This window comes from Ochotona curzoniae, unplaced genomic scaffold (genome assembly GCF_017591425.1).
Source record: "Ochotona curzoniae isolate NIBS_2020 unplaced genomic scaffold, NIBS_Ocur_1.0 patch4, whole genome shotgun sequence".
In the NCBI taxonomy this organism is placed as follows: Eukaryota; Metazoa; Chordata; class Mammalia; order Lagomorpha; family Ochotonidae; genus Ochotona; species Ochotona curzoniae.
The window spans coordinates 357,625-381,625 of NW_024466972.1; the positions used below are offsets into that span (position 1 = coordinate 357,625).

The 24,001-nt window shown below is 36.7% G+C and overlaps 1 protein-coding gene across 19 annotated transcripts in view; it reads right to left on the bottom strand.

Annotated features, from left to right (window-relative positions):
- The window catches only part of LOC121167605 (regulating synaptic membrane exocytosis protein 2), a 471,939-nt gene that overhangs the window by 347,824 nt on the left and 100,114 nt on the right, over window positions 1–24,001 (bottom strand). For 7 of the 19 annotated variants that reach the window (XM_040997119.1, XM_040997129.1, XM_040997127.1 and 4 more), the window contains one exon: window positions 21,016–21,027. The exons of the other annotated variants lie outside the window; for them this stretch is intronic. In XM_040997119.1, coding sequence (XP_040853053.1) covers window positions 21,016–21,027 — 12 coding nt within the window. The remainder of the gene's footprint in view (window positions 1–21,015; window positions 21,028–24,001) is intronic. 19 annotated transcript variants of the gene reach the window in all.

Here is a 24,001-nt window from a genome sequence, read left to right on the forward strand (position 1 = left end):
ATGAAGACAAAGAAGGAATCCTGAGACAAGTACGAAGTAGAGAAAAGATCACATACAGGGGAAAACCCATCAGAATCACTGCTGACTTCTCCGAAGAGACCCTACAAGCAAGGAGAGAATGGACAAAGATCTTCCAAGTCCTGAAACAAAACAACTGTCAACCAAAAATAATCTACCCAGCAAAGATCTCATTTGTATATGAGAACGAAATCAGATACTTCAATAGCAAAGAAAAACTAGAAGAATATGTCTACACAAAACCAGCTCTGCAAAGTCTCCTTAGAAATGTGCTAGTCCCGGACAAAAAGGAGGCAAATCACAAACAAAGTTGGCAAATAAGAAGGTCTCCAAACTAAAGGCCGCACCAACAAGACAATTACATAGGCAACAACACACACACAACACAATCACATGGCAGGGCAAAATTGCAACCTCTCAATTTTAACTCTCAACACAAATGGTCTAAATTCACCAATCAAAAGACAGAGATTAATAGAATGGATCATCAAACAAGACCCAACCATCTGTTGCCTACAAGAAACGCATCTAACCAGAAAGGATGCAAAGAAACTGAAAGTGAAGGGATGGAAAAAGATATTTCACGCCAATAGACGAGAAAAAAAAGCTGGGGTAGCTATCCTAATTTCAGACGAGATAGATTTCATTCTAACTAACATCAAAAGAGACAGGGAAGGCCATTTTATACTGGTGAAAGGAATGATCCATCAAGAAGCAATCACCATCATTAATGTTTATGCACCGAATCTTAATGCACCTACTTACGTAAAGCAATTACTTACAGACTTAAGGGAAGACATAGACACCCGCACAATTCTTGTAGGCGATCTCAACACACCTCTAACAACAATGGACCGGTCTACGAAACAAAAACTCAACAAAGAAACAACAGAGCTCACACAAACAATAGAACAACTGGACTTAGTAGACATATATAGAACTTTTTATCCTAAGGCCACAGACTATACCTTCTTCTCAGCGGTGCATGGCACCTTCTCCAGAATCGACCACATGATAGGACATAAAGCGAATCTAAACAACTTCCAAAACATTAGTATCATACCATGTACCCTCTCAGACCACCATGGGATGAAACTGGAAATCAACAACTCAAAACTCCCCAGGAAGTATAGGCACTCTTGGAAATTGAACAATATGCTATTAAACGAACAATGGGTCAGAGAAGAAATTAAAGATGAGATCAAAAAATTTATGGAAACCAATGAAAACTCTGATACAACATTCCAAAACTTGTGGGACACCGCCAAAGCAGTGCTACGAGGTAGATTCATCGCAATCGGAGCCCATGTCAAGGCCCAAGAAAGACGCCAAATACAGGAACTAACCTCACACCTCCAGGATCTGGAAAAACAGCAGCAGAAGAGTCCCACACACAATAGGAAACAAGAAATCATCAAAACAAGGGAGGAGATAAACCAAATAGAAATCAAAAAAACTATACATAAAATCAACAAATCAAAAAGTTGGTTTTTTGAGAAAATAAACAAAATAGACACTCCACTGGCCCGATTGACCAAAAAAAAACAAGAGAAAGTGAGAATCAATAGCATTAAAGATGAAAAAGGCAACATAACAACAGACACTGCAATCATTAAGAAAATAATTAGAAATTACTACAAAGAACTGTACTCCCACAAATTTGAGGACCACCAAGAAATAGAAAAGTTCTTGGACTCCCACCACTTACCAAAACTCAGTCCGGAGGCAACTGCAGAATTAAATAAACCCATAACCGAGGTAGAGATTGAAACAGTCATCAAAGATCTCCCAACGAAAAAAAGCCCAGGCCCAGACGGCTTCACTACAGAATTCTACAAAACATTCCGAACAGAACTAACCCCAATCCTCTACAAGCTCTTCAAAACAATAGAGGAGGAAGCAACCCTCCCAAACTCATTCTATGAAGCTAACATCACCTTAATCCCAAAACCGGACAGAGAACCATCAGAGAAGGAAAACTACAGACCTATTTCTCTGATGAACATTGATGCTAAAATTCTCAACAAAATCCTAGCCAATAGAATTCAAAAAATCATCAGACAGATCATTCATCCGGATCAAGTAGGATTCATCCCTGGAATGCAGGGATGGTTCAACATTCGGAAATCCATAAATGTTATAAACCACATCCAAAAACTGCAAAACAAGAACCACATAATAGTTTCAATAGATGCAGAAAAAGCTTTCGACAAAATCCAACACCTCTTCATGCTAAAAACTCTAGCCAAAGTAGGCATAGATGGGAAAATCCACAACATAATCAAAGCAATTTATGAAAAACCCAATGCCAGTATCATACTGAATGGAGAAAAGCTAGAACCCTTCCCACTGCGATCTGGAACAAGACAAGGGTGCCCGCTATCACCACTGCTATTCAACATAGTCCTAGAGGTACTTGCAGAGGCCATAAGACAAGAAAAAGAAATCAAAGGCATACGTATAGGAAACGAAGAAGTCAAGCTTTCACTATATGCAGATGACATAATCCTGTACATAGAAAAACCAGGAGACTCAATACAGAAACTGCTAGAACTTATACGAGAGTTTGGCAGAGTGGCGGGGTACAAAATTAACGAACGAAAATCAACAGCCATAGTGTACGCAAATAACATCAAGATGGAAGAAGATCTAACCAACAGGATACCATTCAAAATAGCAGAGAGAAGTATGAAGTATTTGGGAATAAATTTAACCAAAAGCGTAGGAGACCTATTCGAAGAAAACTACAAACTATTTAAAAAGGAAATTGAACAAAACCTCAAAAGATGGAATAACATCCCGTGCTCCTGGATAGGCAAAATCAATATCATTAAAATGTCTATACTACCACAAGCAATATACATTTTCAACGCAATTCCAATCAAATTGCCCAAAACATTCTTCACGGAACTGGATACAATGATTCAAGAGTTCATCTGGAAACACAAAAAACCACGAATAGCTAGAACCATCCTGAAAAATAAGAAGTTAGCAGGGGGAATCACAATCCCGGACCTCTGGACATACTATAGAGCAGTGGTTATCAAAACAGCCTGGTACTGGCACAAAGACAGAAAGGAAGATCAATGGAATAGAATAGAAGCACCAAAAGGGAACCCACACAAATACAGCCAATTAATCTTTGACAAAAAGACCAATGACAACTCAAGCAAGTGGGAAGGCCTCTTTAGTAAATGTTGTTGGAACAACTGGCTGATAGCCTGTAGAAACAAAAAGATAGACCCACATCTATCACCATACACTAAGATCCAATCTACATGGATAAAAGACCTAAACCTACATCCAGAAACCTTCAAACTCTTGCAGGAAAATGTAGGAAATACCCTGCAAGACCTAGGAGTAGGTTCCGACTTTCTAAGAAGGACACCAAAAGCAATAGCAGTTGAGAACAGAATAAACAAATGGGACCTCATCAAACTAAGAAGCTTCTGTACAGCAAGGGAAACAATCAACAAAGTAAAAAAGCAACCCACAGAGTGGGAGAAGATCTTTGCACACGACATAGGCGATAGGGGGCTAATTTCCAGGATATACAAAGAACTTCAAAACAACCAAAAAACCAAAACAAACAAACCACTCAAGAAATGGGCACGGGAAATGGGCAAACATTTCACAAAGGAACAAGTCCAAATGGCAAACAAACATATGAAAAAATGTTCCAGCTCCCTAGCAATAAGGGAAATCCAAATTAAAACATCGATGAGGTACCACCTAACACCAGTAAGATTGGCCCACATAAACAAGAACACCAACGACGCTTGCTGGCGAGGATGCGGGGAAAAGGGAACCCTACTCCACTGCTGGTGGAGCTGCAAATTGGTACAGCCTTTATGGAAATCAGTCTGGAGAACACTCAAACAACTCAAAATCTGCATACCATATGACCCAGCAATAGCACTCCTAGGAATATATCCAAAACACCTGTTTTACGACAAACCAACATGCATCCCTATGTTCATTGCAGCACAATCAGTAATTGCAAAAACATGGAAGCAACCGAAATGCCCATCAGCAGAAGATTGGATAAGAAAGCTTTGGTTCATCTACTCCATGGAATACTACTCAGCTATTAAAAAAAACAAAATGCAGTTCTTTGTGGCTAAATGGGCACAACTGGAAACTATAATGCTAAGGGAAATGAGTGAATCCCAAAAGATTAGATACCACATGTTTGCCTTGATTTAACCTGTAATTTTTTGTTTGGTTGTTGGTTATTTTTTGAACCTGTCATTGATACTGTCTCAACCCAGATGTTTCAAAGAATGGAACTTGCATTATTTTTAACATATTGTCTACCCATTACTATGTCAATTAATTCCATAATGTTGTATATTGATACTGAGGCCTTGTTGGGGCTTTTAACTGACCGGATCTTTACTCTGTTAGACCTATCTTCAGACCATAGAAGGTCTCCCCAAGAGGCCACTGAACTTATCTGGACAATAAGACGCTGAACTTTATGCTAGGCATGTGTTTGCAAGCAATGAATCTCAACTGAACTTGAACTATGGTTATGCAACAAGGTGGAGGAATCCACCATGGGGGGAGGGGTATGGGAGGGGTGGGGGGAATCCCCAGCGCCTATAAAACTGTACTACATAATACAATGTAAGGAACAATAAAAAAAAAAAAAAAAAAAAAAAACTCCGAACAACAGCCCAGCAATCTGTGACCGATTTTCCCCCCATTCTTTCAAGTGACTATGATGTTGGTCAGTTTTGAGAATCTCAACTGGGGCACAGATTCCCGGATCTTTAACTTCATGGGGCCTCCATGCCCCTCAGCATGGCAAGCTAGGGCTCAGCAAGTCCAGAGGCCGTATCACTTCACCAGGAAAACGCTATCACTTCTGTGTAGTTAAAATGAGAAAAGGCCTTGGATGCATCACAGGCTTCATTTTCCCAATGAGTTAACAGCCAGTAAATAGTAACACAAGTTAAGCAAGCATAGAGTGAAGGATAGCATCCCATCCCTTCTCCAGGCTCTGGGGTGTCCTCTGGGGTGTTCCTATTGCTTTTGCTTTTGCTTTTGCTTGCTTTCTTTCTTTTTCTCATCTCTCCCCATCCCCTCCTAAATGGTTAGTTCCTACTATCTTCATATTCTAACACCAAAATTGTCTTACATTCATTATTCGATCATCTTGGAGTAACAGTTAATCTTTAAATCTCAGGAATCCTAACTTCACTCACTTTAAGAAGTAGGAAGGAACTGGCACGTTCGCCAGGAGCCCCTTACACACAGCGACTTACAACTGTTAATGCTGAACCATCTCTCATAAATCACACGCAGAATTGCTGTAAAATGACTTTTCCACTAATTGCCTAAGAAATTATTGCTGCTTACTAAAGGTAAATCTGATTTCCATACAAGAAAATTTAATTTGGTAATAAAATCGCAGGATTTTATCTCATGGAACATTGTGAGCAATTAAGTTGACCCTCAATTCTACTTCTTAATAAATGCTATTGAAAATGTATTGGGATGTGTATGTCTATAACTCTGCATGGTTAGAGACCAAGTTTGTTTGTTTGTTTGTTTTTGCTGGTCTTGACAATTATTTAAAGACATGTAGGCCCAAAGATTCAAAATTATAAGGTACTACTACTTTTGATCCCTAAAATATTCCAGATTATATAGTATATACCAAGAGACTAGTTACAAATTTGCTGTGTATTATTATATGCTCCATTGCATAAACATCCTTAGTAAAACTAAAAGGAAGAAAAACACTTTAAAAAAAAAAGGAGAAGTAAATTTTAGAAATCACAAAATGGTCAACCTAACAGTTGTACTAAAAAAGCAAAAAAACAAACAACTACAACAAAACAATGTTAAGTGTATAAACTCATATAAGTTATTATGAAGGTCTATAAAATTGTTATCTTTATGTAAACAGAGATAACACAGAATGAATCCATTTTAAAGAGAGAAGGATTACAGTTTAAAGAAAGTTGCAATTAAAACCATAAGTCAAGTATGTGATCCAGGTGACACACCAAGAAGGGATACCACTAGACTGTGATTGCCAACTTGCTTATAAATGTGTGTGTCTATCAGAGAAGAAATAGGGTGAAATGGTGCAATTTACTCAGTATAATTCTATCACAAGAATAGAGGATTAAAGAAGATTCTTTCTAGAATCTCAGGACTATATTTCCCAGTCTCCCTTGTAGCCCATGATGGCTCTGACCTAGGACTACATGCTGGCCAAAGGGCATGCGTAGATTCGTGTGTTTTTTTCCACAAACTGTTTTCATGGTCCTCTGTCAACACCTTGGTCACCAAAGCACCACAGAACAAGAGGTCCTTGGGAAGGTGCACGGGAAAGAGCACACAGAAGCGGCTCTTCCCTGACCAGCTACACAGGTCTGGACTTCGCATCAGCGAGAAAATTCTTCTATTATATTGACCTATGAGGATTACGGTTTTGGTTTCTACTTTTTAGTTAATCACATTACCTTAATTAGTTCACATTCTTTTTAAAGAATGTGTATCATTAGCACAATCTTTGTATATAAACAATACTGTACCGTTAGAACATAGGCATTAAAGGGTTCAGTGCCATTCACTGACTCATGAGAACCAGTCCTGAACATTTCATTGCAGCTCTGCATTCCATGCAGTACTGAGAGTGCTTGGAAATCAGCCATGGTGGGGGCCTTAATTTGCAAAAAAAAATCACAAACAGCACAAATGAGAGCTTTTGCTATCAACCGGTCGTGGTTGGCATTTATGAGCTTGTTATTGAAAGTATCTACTTACTCTACCCAAAAATAACTCTGCATTCATCATGAATACATGAAACTTGAATTAAGCTGCAATTTACATAAAAGTTAATTCAAACCATAGAAATCCAATTTATTTATTTATAGATAGGCAAATAACCATTAATACTAGTTCATTATTTATTCATTCATATAATACTCACTAAATGGCTAGTACATGGCAGATACTATGCCAAGGGCTGGTGAATAGAGATCAATAGGCACAAATGTTGCAGGGGTAATTAAAGTCAGGGTGATTAAGTAAAGCAGGGGAGAAAATAAGCACAGAATTGTACAAATTACCATGGATCCCTTTAAGCCTTCTCTCCTCCAACCTATGCTGTGTTTGAAAAGAGAAAAAACAAACAAGAGATGCAGACCAAATCTTGCAAATCCAGAAAGACCTAACCTCAGCATCACTCCCCAGGGATCCTATCATTAGGTCCACTTTGTGCCTATCTCTCAAAAGGCAGAATTCCAGGACATTGGGGGCTATTAACCCACAAGCTCCTCCAGCGACGCCATAAAAATAATTTAGAAAATTGACATAGTGCTCCATATCCTACAGAGCTAATTAAGTTACAGTAAACAATTACGGTCCTACAAACAATTAAAAGATTATTGAAGTCTCCACGTGACAGGCTTCTGGGCCACAAAACAAAACTCAGAATTGGCTTTACTTATGAGACAAGCAGCAAAGCCTTCCTGGAGTCCCCATCAACCGTAGACTTGCCATCTCTAGCTGTTGACACATTCGTGAGCCAGGGCAGCAAAACCTAACGAGCTCTTTCCGAAACTTCCAAGAGATAGCCACAGAGAGGAAACTTGACCTCCATCACTTCCAAGTATTAGTGGCTACAGACTCTTCTCTGTTGCCTATTGTCACTGAAAATTCACAAATAAATCTAGCTTTTTAATGTCTCTACTTTTACTCAAAAACACGTTAGCCAGAATTTTCTTTAAAGCCAACCTATATTTTTGTCACATAAATATCTCCTTTCAATAAGTTATCTTTTCTCACATGTTTACTCCTTTCTCTGCTTTTCTCAAAAAAAAAAAAAAAAGCTTCTGCTGTTGTAACCTGCCACTCCAATAATTGGGTGAGCTGTACATTTTCATTCAGCAGAATTATATTCAGAGGAAAGAGTTGGGGTTAGGGCTAGGGTTAGGGTTGTTGAATCTAAGAAAAGGAATGGAAGTTTCAGAAAGATACATAGAGTTAGCATACTACTATATAAAGTTTTAAAAACTTCACAAGATAGTATTATGTGTGTTTTGGCTTTAAATAAGCACAAAGTTTGACTATATAAATAGAATCATACATAGATTAAGTGTTCAAGGCAGTTATTAAATCTCTAAAATAATACAAAATAAACAGGCTTAGGTTTATATAACTGGTTAGTATTTGTGCTATAAACTTTTTTACATGTTTGAAATATTTTAAAACAAAAACATGAACTAGGAAAAATCAATGGTTAGAAATGCTTATGTATATACTAGGAATATAAAATCAGTAACCGATTGGCATCAAGCTTGTGGCACAGTCGTGGCGCAGGCCATCGCTTGCAATGTCAGCATCCTGTGTGGGCACTTGTTCGAGTCCTGGCTGCTCTGCTTTCAATCTAGTTCCCTGATAATGTGACTGGAAAGGCAGCGAAAGACAACCCAGGTGCTGAGCACCGCCACAGAGGACCCCCAAGTAACTGCAGGCTCCTGGCTTCAGTCTGGCATAGCTCTAGTCTTTACACAATTTGGGGAGTGATCCAGCACATAGAAGATATCTCCCCTTTTCTCTTCCTCTCTCTCTCTGTAATTCTCCCTTTCACACATATAAATAATTTTCAAATTAATAACTAACAAAGGTTAATTGGACTCATGCTGATTTATTGATGCTCATGACTCTGAAAGCAAATGTATACTTAATATTAATACATTAATTGCAAACTAATCACTAAATTTTCACACAACTATAACTTTTAAGTTGTTTTGTTTGTTTTGTATTTGGGGTTTTTTTGTTTGTTTGTTTACTAAAAAGGCAGGAACATCTTCCATCCAGTGATTTGCCCTCTAATTGCCAGAGCCAGGCCAGGCAAAAGTTCCTCTATCCACTCACTGGTTCACTCTCTACTTGTCAGGAGTGGACCAGGCTATAAACTTCCTCTGGGTTTACCATGTGGCTGTCAGGGACCCAAGCATGTGAGCTATCACCTGCTGAGTCAGAATCAGAGCCACCAGGACTGCAGCCAGAACTTGCAGGCATCACAAGTAGCAGCCAAAGCTGTGGAAAATACACCATCATTTACTTCTGTGGGGTGTGTGTGTGTGTGTGTGTGTGTGTGTGGTTGGTGATGGCACAGCAAAAGGGTCCATTTTATTAAAGCTAACCTTTAGCTCTTCGTGTGATTTATATTTTAATGTTTTATTTTTATTTTCATCAAAGCAAAAGATTTATTCATTTAAGATTTTCTGTTCTAAATGAGATTTTATCAGAAAACCAGGGATTTCATATCCAAAGCAAATTTGTCTTAGAGAAGCATGTAACTATGCATCATCATAAAACTAATAATTGCTGCTATTGTAACAAACATAAAACCTTGGAAATGTATTGTAATTCAGAACTGCATTTTAAGCTTAAATTTCTCTTAGCTTTTAAAGAAAAGGCAATTGCTTCCCTCAAGATTAAGGAAACAGGGTGCGGTGTGGTAACCTACAGGCTAAAGTCCTCACCTTGCACTTGCTGGGATCCCATATGGACATCGCTTCATATCCAGGCAGCCCTGCTTCCCATTCTTCTCCCTGCTTGTGGCTTGGGAAAGTAGTAGAGGATGGCCCAAAGCTTTGGGACCCTGCACCCACGGGGGAGACCTGGAAAAAGCTCCGGGCTCCTGGCTTCAGATCAATTCAGCTCCGGCCATTGCGGCCACTTGGAGAGTGAATCATCGGATGGAAGGTCTTCCTCTCTGTCTCTCCTCTTCTCTGTATATCTGACTTTCCAATAAATAAATCTTTTAAAAAAAAAATTAAGAAAACAATATTTCTGCTGTTACTACAATTAGCCTCTAGTCTGCGCTATAGCACTGTGTTCACTCTGGACCAACGGGTTCACCACATGTTGGCACTACATTGTCAACACACTTTTCCCCCTTAAAAAATTTAATTTCCCTGAAAACTACAGTAGCACTGGTAAAATGAAAAAGAAAAAGGCAAAATGAACTGGCAAAGCATTATTGTTTGACATTACAAAAGTTCAAAATTTTAGCACAATTTTCCATTGCATATTGACTGACTCAAAGATTTGAGAATAAATACAAACATATTATCAGCTAAGTTTTCTTTTCCATAACTTATAAGAATGTACAAATTATGCTACTTCAGTTAAAAAAGTACACATCATTTCATTCATGTAAAAAGTAAAATTATGATTTAAAACTGGGAAGAACATAAAACCTAATGTTTTACTAATGAAAGTGTATTCAGACAGGTTTTCCTTGAGACAAAAAACAGATTATGAGAATTTCTGAAGAGACTGTCATAACAGTAAAGAAACCAAAAATAATTAGATATGAAGACTAAAAAATGGTAAGATGATGGTTTATCCAAACTAAAGAAAATTAAAGGTATAAAACTAAAGATAAAAATGGTGAAATGGTAACAAAAACATGGTAATATGTTAAAAAAAAAAAAAACACTCTTAAAAGAAATGTTTGAAGAAGGGGAGTTAGTTCAGAGGCCAAGGAGTTCAAACTAAAAAGCTTCCTACCTGTTCTCAGATTCTGACTAGTAATTCTTTAAAAATTTCTTTACTAATAGAAAACTATTTGGGATCCTCTGTGGGGGTTTCTTTCTATTTTTATTCATTTTAAAAAAATAGACAGGAAAAGAGGCACAGGAACAGAAAAAGAGAGAAGCTTCTAGGAACAGATTCATTCCCCATTTGCACTGGGTCAAATTCAGAATTCAGAACTACTTCCGACTCCTCCACATGGGTAGCAGGGCCCCGGGCACCTGAGCCAGCACCGGCTGCCCTACCTACTGTGTGTACACATTAGCAGGAAGCTGGAATTGAGAGTGGAGACAGGACTCAGACTCAAGCATTCTAAAACGCTATTAGAGCATTCCAAGCAGCGCCCGAACTTCTCTGCCCAATGCCTGTTTCCCTGTAGAGTATTTTTGTTTGCTTTTTGTTTATGTAAAAGGACAGATTGTATGCATTCCATAGGTACAGTTCCAAGAAGACAATCACATTTCCCCCTCCCGTCCTCCCCTCAACCTCTTCCCTTCCTACCCCCTCTCCATTTGTTTTTGAAGACATAATTTCCACCCATTCTATATTCACAGGTTTAATTTGTCACAAATCATAATATTTATACAAGAAATGGAATTAGGAAGACCAGAAATACAAACACTAGCTAAAAATGATAATTATATCCCAAAGTGATTTCCACAGTTTCTTGAAAATAAATTTCCAAAAGCCATGGACAACAATCTGGACTTCTTATGCAAAGTATATGACATTCTCTCTTTGTGCTGTGGGTGATAATATCAGTAATCACAAACCAATCATCTCATCTTCTCCCATTCTAAGACAAGGAACTCCACCCAGCAAAAGGAGATTTACAAATCTTAGACAAACTGTACTACAACACTATCACAAAATTAAAAGTTAATCACAAAATTAAAAATTAAAACCACAGTCTTATACCTAAGCTTCAGTCCATTGATCCTTTTCAAATTAATATATGCAAAACCGAGGTAAGGACCTCTGCTCCAAAACTGTTCCATTCATAATAACATCAACAGCAACTAATAACAATTCTATGCTCCCTCTCTGCCTTGAGCAAAAAAGGAAAAAATCTTGCTGCTTTTTATGTGTTAATTCTCAACGGAGTGGACAAAAAGCCTCTTCCTGAAATGCTATGAATCTATTCAGTATTTTGAAATTTGCTCCAACTCATTCAAAATAAAGATCTGAGAACATGCTAGGAAATGCCTTGAACAAACTACCTCCTTAGAGCCCCATGAGACACTGCTCCTGACACTTATCCGCAAGCAACAATGAGACCACCTCTCTTAATGTTTCAAAACCCTAAAAAAAAACAACAAGGGTATTAGAAATGTGTAAGCAGTTTATCAATACTAGCTTAGGTTAATTCTTACATATTAATATTGCTCACACGTAAAATTAGGAAATTTTCTATAACAGAAGAGATTATGACATCTGTTCTACAAGTGAAAACCTACAAAGATACCTGCTTCCAAATCCATCTGTTTCACATTCCTCAATTTTTGTTAAATCCCTATAAAAACAACTATACTATGTAGAGCGACTAAGAACACAGCAAGCATTATTTAAAATGGTAGAAAAATTTGTGAAAGACAAAGATACTATTTACAGACTCACATTCCATAGATGCTTCCATTCATTCCAAATCTTAATGAAAATGACATAGGTGATGGAATTATGACACAAACAAGAGACATGGCCAAAAGCCAGCTGCTGAAGGGATGCCCAAACTGTGAATACTCATGTTTAGTTATTTCGGTTTCATTCACAACTTTTAACATATGTAAGGATCTCCATGAATTAAGTTGATTTCATGGGTAATCTGAAGTAGGTTATAGATAACATCTATTCTGCTCACCCTATGTTGAACACATTCACATCAATAAAGAATCTGCTCTTTAAAACGTGAGGTCTAATTAGAATATTAGGTAGTGCCATTGAAATGAGAATTATAAATATAACAATAAAACAATAAAGTTTTTCAAGTGATGCACGAACAGATGGGATCCATTCACACACAGCTTTTGTTACATTAGGAAACCATATGATGAAGAAATGGATATTAACATATTTACTAAAACTGGAAAAGTACAATGAAATTCTCTAACAAAGTTTCAGTGAATGATTGGTTTCATAATAGGACTGGTCTTGCCTATTAGGTCATATGTTTGCCTATTAGGTTATATTTTCTATAAGCTGAAAGCTAGATATGCAGTGCTAGGATACTTGCAAAAATCATTCAGAGCACTTATTAAAGAAGAATAAATTATCAATATAAACTGTGGTCGACAGGAGTACTAAAACTAACATTTCCCAACGCCTTTTTAATTTTGCTAGCTTAGGAGCCAGGGTTCTAGACCAATAGGTTAAGCCACTGCCTTGCATCACTTGCCTCCCATACCAATGCGGGTTCAAGTTCCAGTTGTTCCACTTCCAACCTGCTCTTTGCTTATGTGTCTGGGAAAGCAGTGGAAAATAGTCCAAGTCCATGGGCTCCTGTATACACATGGGAGACACGGAAAAAGCTCCTGGCTCTTAACTTCAACATGGCTCAGCCCTCGCCTCTGTGGTCTTCTGGAAAGGAACCGGCAGATAGAAGATCTACGTGCATTCTCCCTGCTCTCTTTTTCTGTAACTGTGTCTTTCAAATAAATGAAGCAAACCTATTAAAAAGTTACTAGCTTAAACATGGTACCAATAAATGAAGGAACAATAAAAATACTCATTTGATAAGTATCTGTAATAGTTTTTCTGACATAACTCTCAGCAACTGAGAAGTTAACTGCTTATTAGCAGATTGCTTTGTGAGATAAGACTATCAATTCGTTACCTTCAAAATAAAAATAAAAATAAAACCTATGATTAGGTAAGACATAATAAAAAATAAATTTTTTATGAGATTCCTGTATTTTTATCACATGACCTGGAAAACATTTTTCAGAATTTCTTAGAATTCAATTTTATAACTAAATTTCTTCTAATCACTCCCAGTCTTTAATGTGAACAAACTTCCTCAGAACTCGTATCTAAAAGGAATAGAAGTAATGCAGAATATTGTCTTGGTCTGAAACATGTACATTGATTGATCCATAAATTTAAGAACCTTAAAAATCAATCTCATCTATCTCAAAAGAATTGAATTTCTAATAACTATTATCTATTATGTTTACAATTTTAATCAGAATGTGTATTTTATATATTAATTATGAAACTCAGTCCAGAAGCTCTGGGCTCCTGGCTTCATCCTGGCCCAGCCCAGCTGCCACTTGGGAGTGAACCAGTGAGTCAAAGACTTTCTTTCTCTCTTTTTTCTGGTCCTCCTCATCCTTGTTCTCTTCCTCCTTCTGTAACTTTGCTTTTCAAATAAGTAAAAAATAAGACTGTAAAAAAATTCAATAAAGAAATATATTACATGTGGCTAAAGATACTGTGTAAGTGAAATGTAAATGCAAATTAAAAAAAAACTTGCAACTTTTAGCAAGAGTTTGTTCATGTATTTATTTAATTTTTAAAACTAACTGAAGATATCAAGTTGCTATATTACTTAGACACCACTGGAGACATTTTATAAGATGCTATAACAGTGTTACTATAAAATGTCAATATTGATAATATGCTAGAGTTTTCATCCTTTGCAACTAATCAATTATGTAGTTGCATGACAGGTGTTATCTTTAAAACACAGAAAAAAAGTTTCAAAAAATTCTTTTGAAAGGTAGAAAGAGAGACAGAGAAAGACAGAATTTCTCCTCTCCACCAGGTTCACTCCCCCCAAACACTTGCAGTGCCATAACAGAGCAGGGCCAGACCAAAATCATGAGCCAAGAACTTAATCTGTGTCTCCCCCATGGGTGGCAGGAACCCAAGCATTGAGTTGTCACCTGCTGCCTCCAAGGATGTACATAAACTGGCAGCTAGAATGAAGAATGGACAGAAGCGAAATCTAGGCACTCTGATACAAAGTGTGGACAGAACAAGGGCAGCCTAACTGCTTCACCAAATGACCATCTAAAAACATATTTTTTTTAAATTAGAGGATTGAAATAAACACATTTCAAGATCAGTATCTGCAATACCATCTGCCCCAGACTATCCAGTTCTCCAGTACATAATCACATTACATTGAAGTAAAGGGTACAACGATTTCTCCGAAGAGTTGCCTAGACTATAAATTGTCATCTTCCACAAGATGCCTAATAACCCAGGGCTTGCTTACTGAGGAATTTCTTCCCTTTGCCACAAGCTGACTGCCAAGAATTAGCAGGCATCTAAGGTTAAATCAGCATGGTTTTTGCAGTAATACCTATGCAATTTAACTGCAATTTATAAAATTACTTATGAATCCCAACTGAGCAAATTTTAAGAAGTGTATATTCTTTCCATTTCTTTCACTGCCAACAGATGAGGAAGTTTCACATTCCTGAGCACTAACTGAACGGTAACTTCCCAGGTTGACATGATACAGTCTCTGCTTAAATCAATCAGGTCTCATCCAGTCTAACTCACAAAACAAAGGGTGAGCAAGGTCCACAGTTTTTTCCTTAAAAGTAAAATCTATATGTAATTATTCGTGAGGATTTTCCATGTGGAAGCTGTACATAATTTTATTCTTCATGCAGATTCTATCTTTAGAAGTCAAAGATTTTCAACATATTGATTTCCACATTTGTTAAGAGAAAGGCAGTGCTTCAGGTTTAAAAGGGAATAATCTTCACAGTCACAAGAAACAGGGGCATCTAGAGCTGAATCTAGGTTAGAGTTATCTTATAGACTATAAAAAATAAAAGCTTCTGGATACCATCTTCAGATCCTGATTTAGACAGTCCAGCAGACATGGCAATTGTAGTTCTTTTAAAAACTCTACCAGATAAGTCTGAATAAGCCAATAAACATTAAAGTACTCTGAGATAAATCAGCTCAGTTGTGGCATTTGGCAAAAATTCTTAAATATATTTGAGACTCTGTTTATTGTATATTAAACGAAGCATTAAGGTCAAGGAGGGGGAAAAAACTGCCCCAATCAGTAATCCCTGGACACAGTACCTGGTAGTTAGTAGCTTCTGAATAACTGTTGTTGGTACATTGTACATTTAGGTATCCCTACGTGCATACATGTAGATACAATAGACTCTCTACTTCGTTTTAAATAATTTCTGTCATTTGGGAATTTTAAACTCATAGGATGTATTTTAATACAAAGCATAAAGATCTGAATTATAAAAATGTGTTTCTCTATTCTCTTATCAACTGACATACAAAAGCAACAAAAGCATGTAGAGCTGGGTCAATATTGACTACATTGACCATAATGCTTAGAATCCTTCAGAAGTATACCATCACATTAAACTAAACTTTTACAGAACATAAACACCTATGAGATTGGTAAACGGGGGGGGGGGGAAACAAAAATTGAGAAATTATAACTTTTTCCATAGAAATAAAATATGCTATTTCTCAGGATATCACTTTATATTAATTTCAAGATAATGTTAAATAAAACTGACAATGCATTTTACTCAATGAGCAAGGCTAACAACCACACAAAACCATTAAATAAAAAAGAAAAAAACTCTTTGCATTTGGTTTACCAGCACCAACTGAACACCCATGTACATAAATAAATCCTAGTGCAATCTGATAAGGGCAGTACTGACAACATATAAAAGATACTGGAGGGTTTCTGAAGGCAGAGCTACTTATGCTGGAATGAAAGGAGCTAAGTGTTCTGGTTACATAGTTAAAATAGACAAGATTTTAGATGAAGAAAACGTGTGAAAGGCACAGAGACATGAAGGAATTTGATGTCTCTTACATAAAAAGATGTAATTCAAAACAACTGGATTTTAAAGTTTTAAAAAGTAAAGTGACAGGAGATGAGGAAGAGAATTTGGTTGAATTCTAATCACAAAATAAATAGAACCAATAAAAATAATAATTTTGTATGTCAAAGAGGAACAATATCTTTCCCTTTACCCTGTACTCTCCACAAACCAAATTATTTAGTGAAATCAAAGGTTCTTGGATCTTTATGGACTCTGAATCAATGGGTTACTTCCAGTGTGTCCCTAGTGAACATTATCTTACTTTTAATTGGCTAGTTCACTACTTTCTCAATATCATAAGAAGTCTCAATACTGTTATTAGGGTAACATCTGTCTCACTTGTGCCATTATCAACTTAACTTACCCTCAATTCCAAGAATAGGGAATCATTTTTAAACAGCGCATAAACAACTTAGCAAATTCTATCATGATAAATCCTTAAAAATCAATTTTGGACAAAAGCCAAGCCAGTAACCAGTGCACATCCTCCCTAGAGGCACCAGCACCTGGGGAGTGAGTCCTTATTCACTGAAGGCCCAGGTCAGTTACTCTGTTGATGGTTGCAGCCAGCACAGAGCTACTCGTGGAGATCCAATTTGGTAAGCAACCAGGTTGATTACACTCTAGTGAGCTCTCAGAGAGTCTGCACCCACAGAGTCTGTTGTAACAAAGCACTGAGATTGACTGCACTCCTATTATAGGCTATATTTAACTATGTCTACTAGAACAACTCCAGGCTACAGAATAGCTTTCATGAATGTTCATCTTTTAATCTAGTTCTACCATCCAACACGACAAAAAATAAATAAATAAATAAACAAGCCTCAAAAGTGGAAAAGATCTCGATAAGATCTTCCTCTCTGTCTCTCCTCTCTGTATATCCGCCTTTCCAATGAAAAAAATAATAAAAATAAATCTTAAAAAAAAAAAATAATAAAATTTAAAAACTTAGTCTCCAGGGCCCAGCATAGTAGTCTGATGGGTAAAGTCCTCGCCTTGCATAGGTCAGGATCTCGTATAGGTGCCAGTTCATGACCGGGATGCTCCACTTCTCAGCCAACTCCCTGCCTGCGGTCTGGGAAAGTGGTCAAGCATGGCTCAAAGCTTTAGGATTCCTGGAAGAAGCTCCTGGCATTGGACCATCAGCTCAGCTCCAGCCGTTGTGGCCACTTGGTAAGTGAATCAGCAGATGGAAGATCTTTCTCTCTATATCTCCTCTCTGTATATCTGCCTTTCCAATAAAAATAAATAAATATTTAAAAAGAAAAACTCCAGTACAGAGAGATAAACTCTGAGCAATTGACTTCCTATCAGATTTCGGGGAAGTATTCTATTTTGATCCTGAGAGATTAAAAAAAAAACCAGAAATGGGAAAAAATCCATTATGACATGCAGTGGGAAATACTCAATGAGGATACAATTGTCATAATACCTAATTGAACTATTCTGTCTTATTTAATAACTTCTCTGAATATCAGATTACTAGCCCAAAGGTTACAAAACTCACGTAAATTGAGGAAAATCACAAGGCTTATTATACCTTTTGTTAACTAAGCACCTTAAAAGTTAAAAAATATCGGGCCCGGTGCGGTGGCGCAAGTGGTTAAAGGTCCTCACCTTGCACACCTGGGATCCCATATGGGCACCGGTTCTATCCCGGCAGCCCCACTTCCCTTCCAGCTCCCCGCCTGTGGCCCAGGAAAGCAGTCGAGGACGGCCCAAAGCTTTGGGACCCTGCACCTGCGTGGGAGACCTGGAAGAGGCTCCTGGCTTTGGATCGGCATAGTATCGGCCCGTTGCGCTCACTTGGGGAGTGAATCATCGGACGGAAGATCTTCCTCTCTGTCTCTCCTCTCTGTATATCTGCCTTTCCAATAAAAAAATAATAAAAATAAATCTTTAAAAAAAAAAGTTAAAAAATATTGGAGTTTAAATCACCTAACACAACCCTTTAAAGTTCAAACAATAATCTATTATTCTATTTCTGAGTAATCAGGCCTGGTATCTTGGCCTTACTTTAGATCAACTCTCATTATAACAACATCAACTAAAAAGAAAACTTTGACATACTATTTTTATCGGTACTTTCATTTGCCACAAACATTTCCATGGAGAATCTTTCATTTTTGACATTTGATTTCATAGAATTTTCATGGAATTAGTTTTAAAAGAACAACGAACAGATTTTTAAAACTATATGCCCATTTATTCTAAATATACAAGCAGATAAATGGTTTTCAAAATTACAAATTTTTCATTAGTCTTAAAAAATGCTCATAAATTATGTTCAAGTAAGTATTCAGTAACCCCTCTTTCAATTTCCTCAAAATTCTTTGATTTTCAGATTGATTTTGTTGCACATTCTTGTCAAATGGAATGTTAGCTAAGTAACACTCTAAGACACTTCTGCATTGAATGAACAACCCTGTATGTTTGTCTAATTTCCCTAGGGAACAATATATGAATGCTAATCTTTGCCAGACTTACAATACACATAATGATCATAGAAATAAATTAAGTATGATTTTTTTAAAAAGAGTTGGCCATGCAACCATCAAAGAGAGTCAGATTCTGGAAAAATTTTATTAAGGTTCTATAAATGTCATAGAATTAATAAATAGAAATAAAAAGAGAAATAAACAATATTACCATTAATCATGTATTTACTGGAATAGCTCTATACAACTATTGTGTAAGCAAAGAGAAATAATCAAAAATAGTGCAAAAGTGGATATTCAGCACAGCTCCACTCCTAATTCTAGCGTCCTGTTCCGGGGCATCATGGGAGACAACACGTGATAGTCCCTGGAGTGAGGTGCCTGCCCCCCACATAAGCCAACCTGGATTCAGTTCTGGGCTCCAGCTTCCACCTAGCCCAGCACCAGCTGCTTCAAACACTCAAAGTGAACAAGTAGATGAAAGACCTTTCTTGGTCTCTTATCTCTCTCCTTGTCTCTGCCTTTCAAACAAAAATTTTTAATGGAAAAAAATTTAAAGAGTAAAAGTTGAAAAATTTTTTAAGAATCTGTAGACCTACAACTCCACATAAAAATAATAGCGGTAGTTTTAGAAAAAGTAAACAAGGAGTGGAGGACTGTATAATGTGCATTAATACAGAAAACATGTCAGCTTGCAGAGACCCAAATATTTGAGCCATCATCACCTGCTATCTCCCCAGGTTATGCCATCAGCAGAAAACTGGAATTAGAAGCAGAACCGAATTCAAACCTAGGCATTCCATTATGTTCCGCTGGCTTTCCAAGCAGCATCTCAACTGCTGAAGCAAATGTACCCCCGATGGGGCATGTTAAGTGTCAAATTACATATTACATGTAAAAAAAAGTATCAAATTATAATACTTGGTCAGCATGTGAAAGTTATTACAATAGCTAAGGTATCATCAAGTGCCTCATCAATAGAACAGCTATAGGATTCATTGTGGAACCGGGGAAATCAATGAGAGTATCACACTTCCTGTGTAAATTCCCTACACCAAAAAAAGCAGTGTAGATTCCGGAATTGTGCTGCTTTCCAGTCAGGTAACAAGGTGGGCTAGTGGAAAGCTGATAGAATCTTGGAACAAGAGTGAGATGCGGTCTAGAACACAGCTACAGAAACTCATCCATATTATCTTCAAAACTGAATCAAAAATACTTAAGATTCGTACAGGTTTTTTAAAGGTGGAAAGAAGTCACAGAATCCTTCCTCTTCTAGTGATTTTATTTTAAACCCATATTCAATATTTGCCATCACCTACAGCATCCTCTGCTGAGAAACTGAACACTTTGGAGACAAATAAAACAGCTTCAGTGGTTTAAAAATAACTCAGTTGAAAGGTGCTTAGAGAACCTCAGTTAAAAGATGCCCCCTTGGGTTTTATGTCAGTTTAAATTGGAACACTAGGGGAAAAAAATCTTTAGCCTGATTCAGTAAAAGAAATAATAGAAAGATTTTGTCTCTATTTTCAGGGAATCACCAGGCCATAGCAGGTCCAAATCCATATTTGACCTTTCAAAAGGCACATATTAGCATAATATTCAAAACCAGCTTATATTCTAATTCTATTTTAAGTTCAAATACATCTTCTGTTCAACACAAGAACATAAGGTGAACATTCTAACAATTTTTAAAACTGTATTATTAAAGGGAGTATATGACATACTTATAATCAGTTTCAAAATACGTACTTCAAAAAACCCATATTAAATGTGATTTTAATTCATTATTACCAAGAAGGAATCTATAAATTAAGTCAGAAGCTTCTTTTTTAAAAATGTGGCCAACTCAGTAACATCTTTACGGAAACATTATTAGATTAAAAGAATTCTTATCCCAACGAACAATTCTGAGATTTCCTTGAAGAAATATACTAAAGTCTAAAAAGACAAACTCGTCTAGAAATCGAATCATCAATTTTTCATCTATACTACAATCAAATGTTTTCAATAAATTCAGATAGCATGCTTAAATACGCCGCTTAGCATTTGTCATGCACTAAACTTACACAACTTAGAAGTGTATAAATTAAATATAGCCATAAAATTAAAACAGGCAATTACAATATTAGATAGAAAATAATATTAGATGGAAAAAAAAAGGCTCTAACCACTTTGTCCTCCTGGTGTGAATATCCACGAAAGCAAGATAGAAAAGACAGAAAAGACAAAACAAAAAAGAAAGAATTAATTCCATTCTTAAAACAAGTAAGAGTTTATAAGAGTTTGCTATTAAAATTCTCAAAATATCCAAATTACATTTTGACAGAAATTCAGAATTTTAGACTTTAAATTAAGAAATTTAGAAGGAATAGTTTCCACACACATCATTCAATTCAAGCAAGAACATGCTATAAGATGAAGATATGAAGATATTTAAGCAAAATAATTTCCATAAACAAAATTAAGTTTTCAAGTACCACAAAAAGAAAAATACCCTTCCTTAAATAACATCCTAATTAAAAACTGCACCCAAAAGGAAAAACTGTGTAAAAGCAATAAAACACATCAACTTGCACGTCAATATATATCACTAGACAAAATATCATTACTTGCGTTATGCAAATTGCTACTAAAATACCCCTTTAACTAATGCCTCTTCAACTTTACGTAAGTGAAGAAAAAATTTAATCAGAAAAAGTCACTAAAAATATTGTTGATTTTACCTAGTAATTTGGGGTTAGATTTTACCAATATTATAAATATGAAAACTAAAATGATCAGCTATATAATTAGACCAAAAGCACATACTTAGATACACTGGAAAGCAAAGTGAGTTATTGCATTTCTCCTCTCTTTCAAAAAAATTAGTATTAAACACAATAATGCACTAATATGCACCTGAAATATCACAAGCAATTCTGTAAATTGAAAGTCAAAATCACGTGTTCTGAAGTATGAGTGTTGCTTTCAGTGACTGGTGGTAGTCTCAATCTGTATATCTATGAGAAAAGACAACCACACACATCTTTCTTAAAATCCTGCCTCTTTAAACAACATCTCTAGTATGTCTACTTGTGGAACATCCTTAGTCTCTCTTAGCCTTTACCTTCTTATCTGATAAACAGAGAATTAATGTTTATACTGTAGATTTCTTTTTAGAATCATATAAAACAGCATGCACATCTCTCAGTACAGTGCCTGACAGAATGCTCCATATCTGATATTCTAACCAAGCAAAACAGAATATTGCATAAAAGAGAGATCTGCATCCTTTATCTTTATAATTGCTATAAACTACTATAAATATTATGTTGAAATATGATGTAAAAGTTGTTGAGCCCAAACCAGGACACTATTGCCCATAATTTAGCTCAACAAAAGTCATGTATACAACACTCGCTATACATATTATCAGGCACTACACTACATGTCTGAGGCATAAAACATAAGTAAGGCAATTTCTGACCTCAAGGAACTAGATGTGGTAGGAGAGAAACAAGCAAATCATTGCACAACAGACAGATGTTCTAAAAGTAAAAGAATTAACAAAGCAGTGTAGAAACACAAATGAGAGAAGAAAAGCACAGTGCTTAGAGAAAGGATAAAACAAAGTTACTGAGAGATATGCAGGCTTTAAAGAGAAAGTGAGGAAGATCATTTCATGCAAAAAAAAATGGCACATGCAAAAAACACAACTAAGACTGGCATATTTGAGAATACAAGAAATTTGGAATAAATGATAACATGTTTGAATGAGAATCTCCATTGGTGACTACATAAATATCCAGCAAAACTTCAAAAGCATGGGCCCAGCACAGTAACCTGGTGTCTAAAGTCCTCACCTTGCATGTGCCAGGATCCCATATGGGCACTAGTTCTAATTCTGGCAGCCCCACTTCCCATCTAGCTCCCTGCTTGTGCCCTGGAAAGCAGTTGAGGACGGCCCAAAGCCTTGGGACGCTGCACCTGTGTGGGAAACCTGGAAGAAGCTCCTGGCTCCTGGCTTTGGATCAGCTCAGCTAAGGCCACTGCAGTCCTTTGGGGAGTGGATCATCGGACGGAAGATCTTTCTCTCTGTCCTTTTCTCTGTAAATCTAACTCTCCAATAAAAACAAATAAATCCTCAAAATAAGAAAAAAAACTTCAAAAGCATAACCTTTCACAAGACTGTTCACAACAAAGAAAAAAAAAAGACTAGGTTATAACTAACAGATCTCTTAAATAGTTAAACCCTCTTAACACAAATGCAAGTTTAGTTCTAGTGATAACATACATGAAAATTGCTGCTACTATGTGTTTTGCCCTTCGATAAAAGGAAGAAACTCAAAACTCATCATGTGATTATATTATTAAGTATTATTAAACAATAACTTGGTGTTCTCAATGGCTACAATGTGCAGAATGAACCGGAAAGAAGCAAATCTAGAAGCAGGGAGAACAATTAGGGAAGTTTTAAGGTAAGAAACAAAGTAGAGGGGGAAGATCTATGGCTGTAGCAAGAGAAATAAAAATGAATAGACTGATTTAGGAGATACTGAGGACCCTTTAAGACCTGAGAGAGGAGGGGCAGCAAGCTAAGCTGCTCCTCGTGATGGGCATTCCTTGTCTGGATCACAGATTCCAGTCCCAGCTGATCTGCTCCCTGCTAATGTTCCTGGGATATCAGCAAAACATGATGGCTTCAGGCTTCCCAGCCCTGGCTGGTGGCGGGCTTTTGGGAAGCAACCAGAGGACGGATGTTCTCTTCCTTTCTGTCACTCTCACTTTGAAACACATGAAATACATTTTTAAAAGATGAAGACTTATTTGAGGGTAAGGTAGAAGTAGAAAAGAACTCCTAGAGTCTGACTTGAGCAACCAGAAGAATAAAAACATAAGTAGAGAGGGAAAAAAGAGGAGAAAGATTTGAAGAAAATCATGAATTCAAATATAGACAAAGTAGATTGGAGCTGCCTTTAATAGATTTAAACAGAGACACTTATGTAGGTGGGTTTGGAATCAGAATAATCCCACTGGTGAAATAATGCTTGTACATCATCAGCATCTAAAAAGTATTAGGGAAATTAAAAAAAAAAAAATCTCCCAGGGAGTTAAAAAAAAAAAAAGGAGAGAGAGAAAAAAGAAGGAATAAAAGAAAGATTGATAAAGGATAAT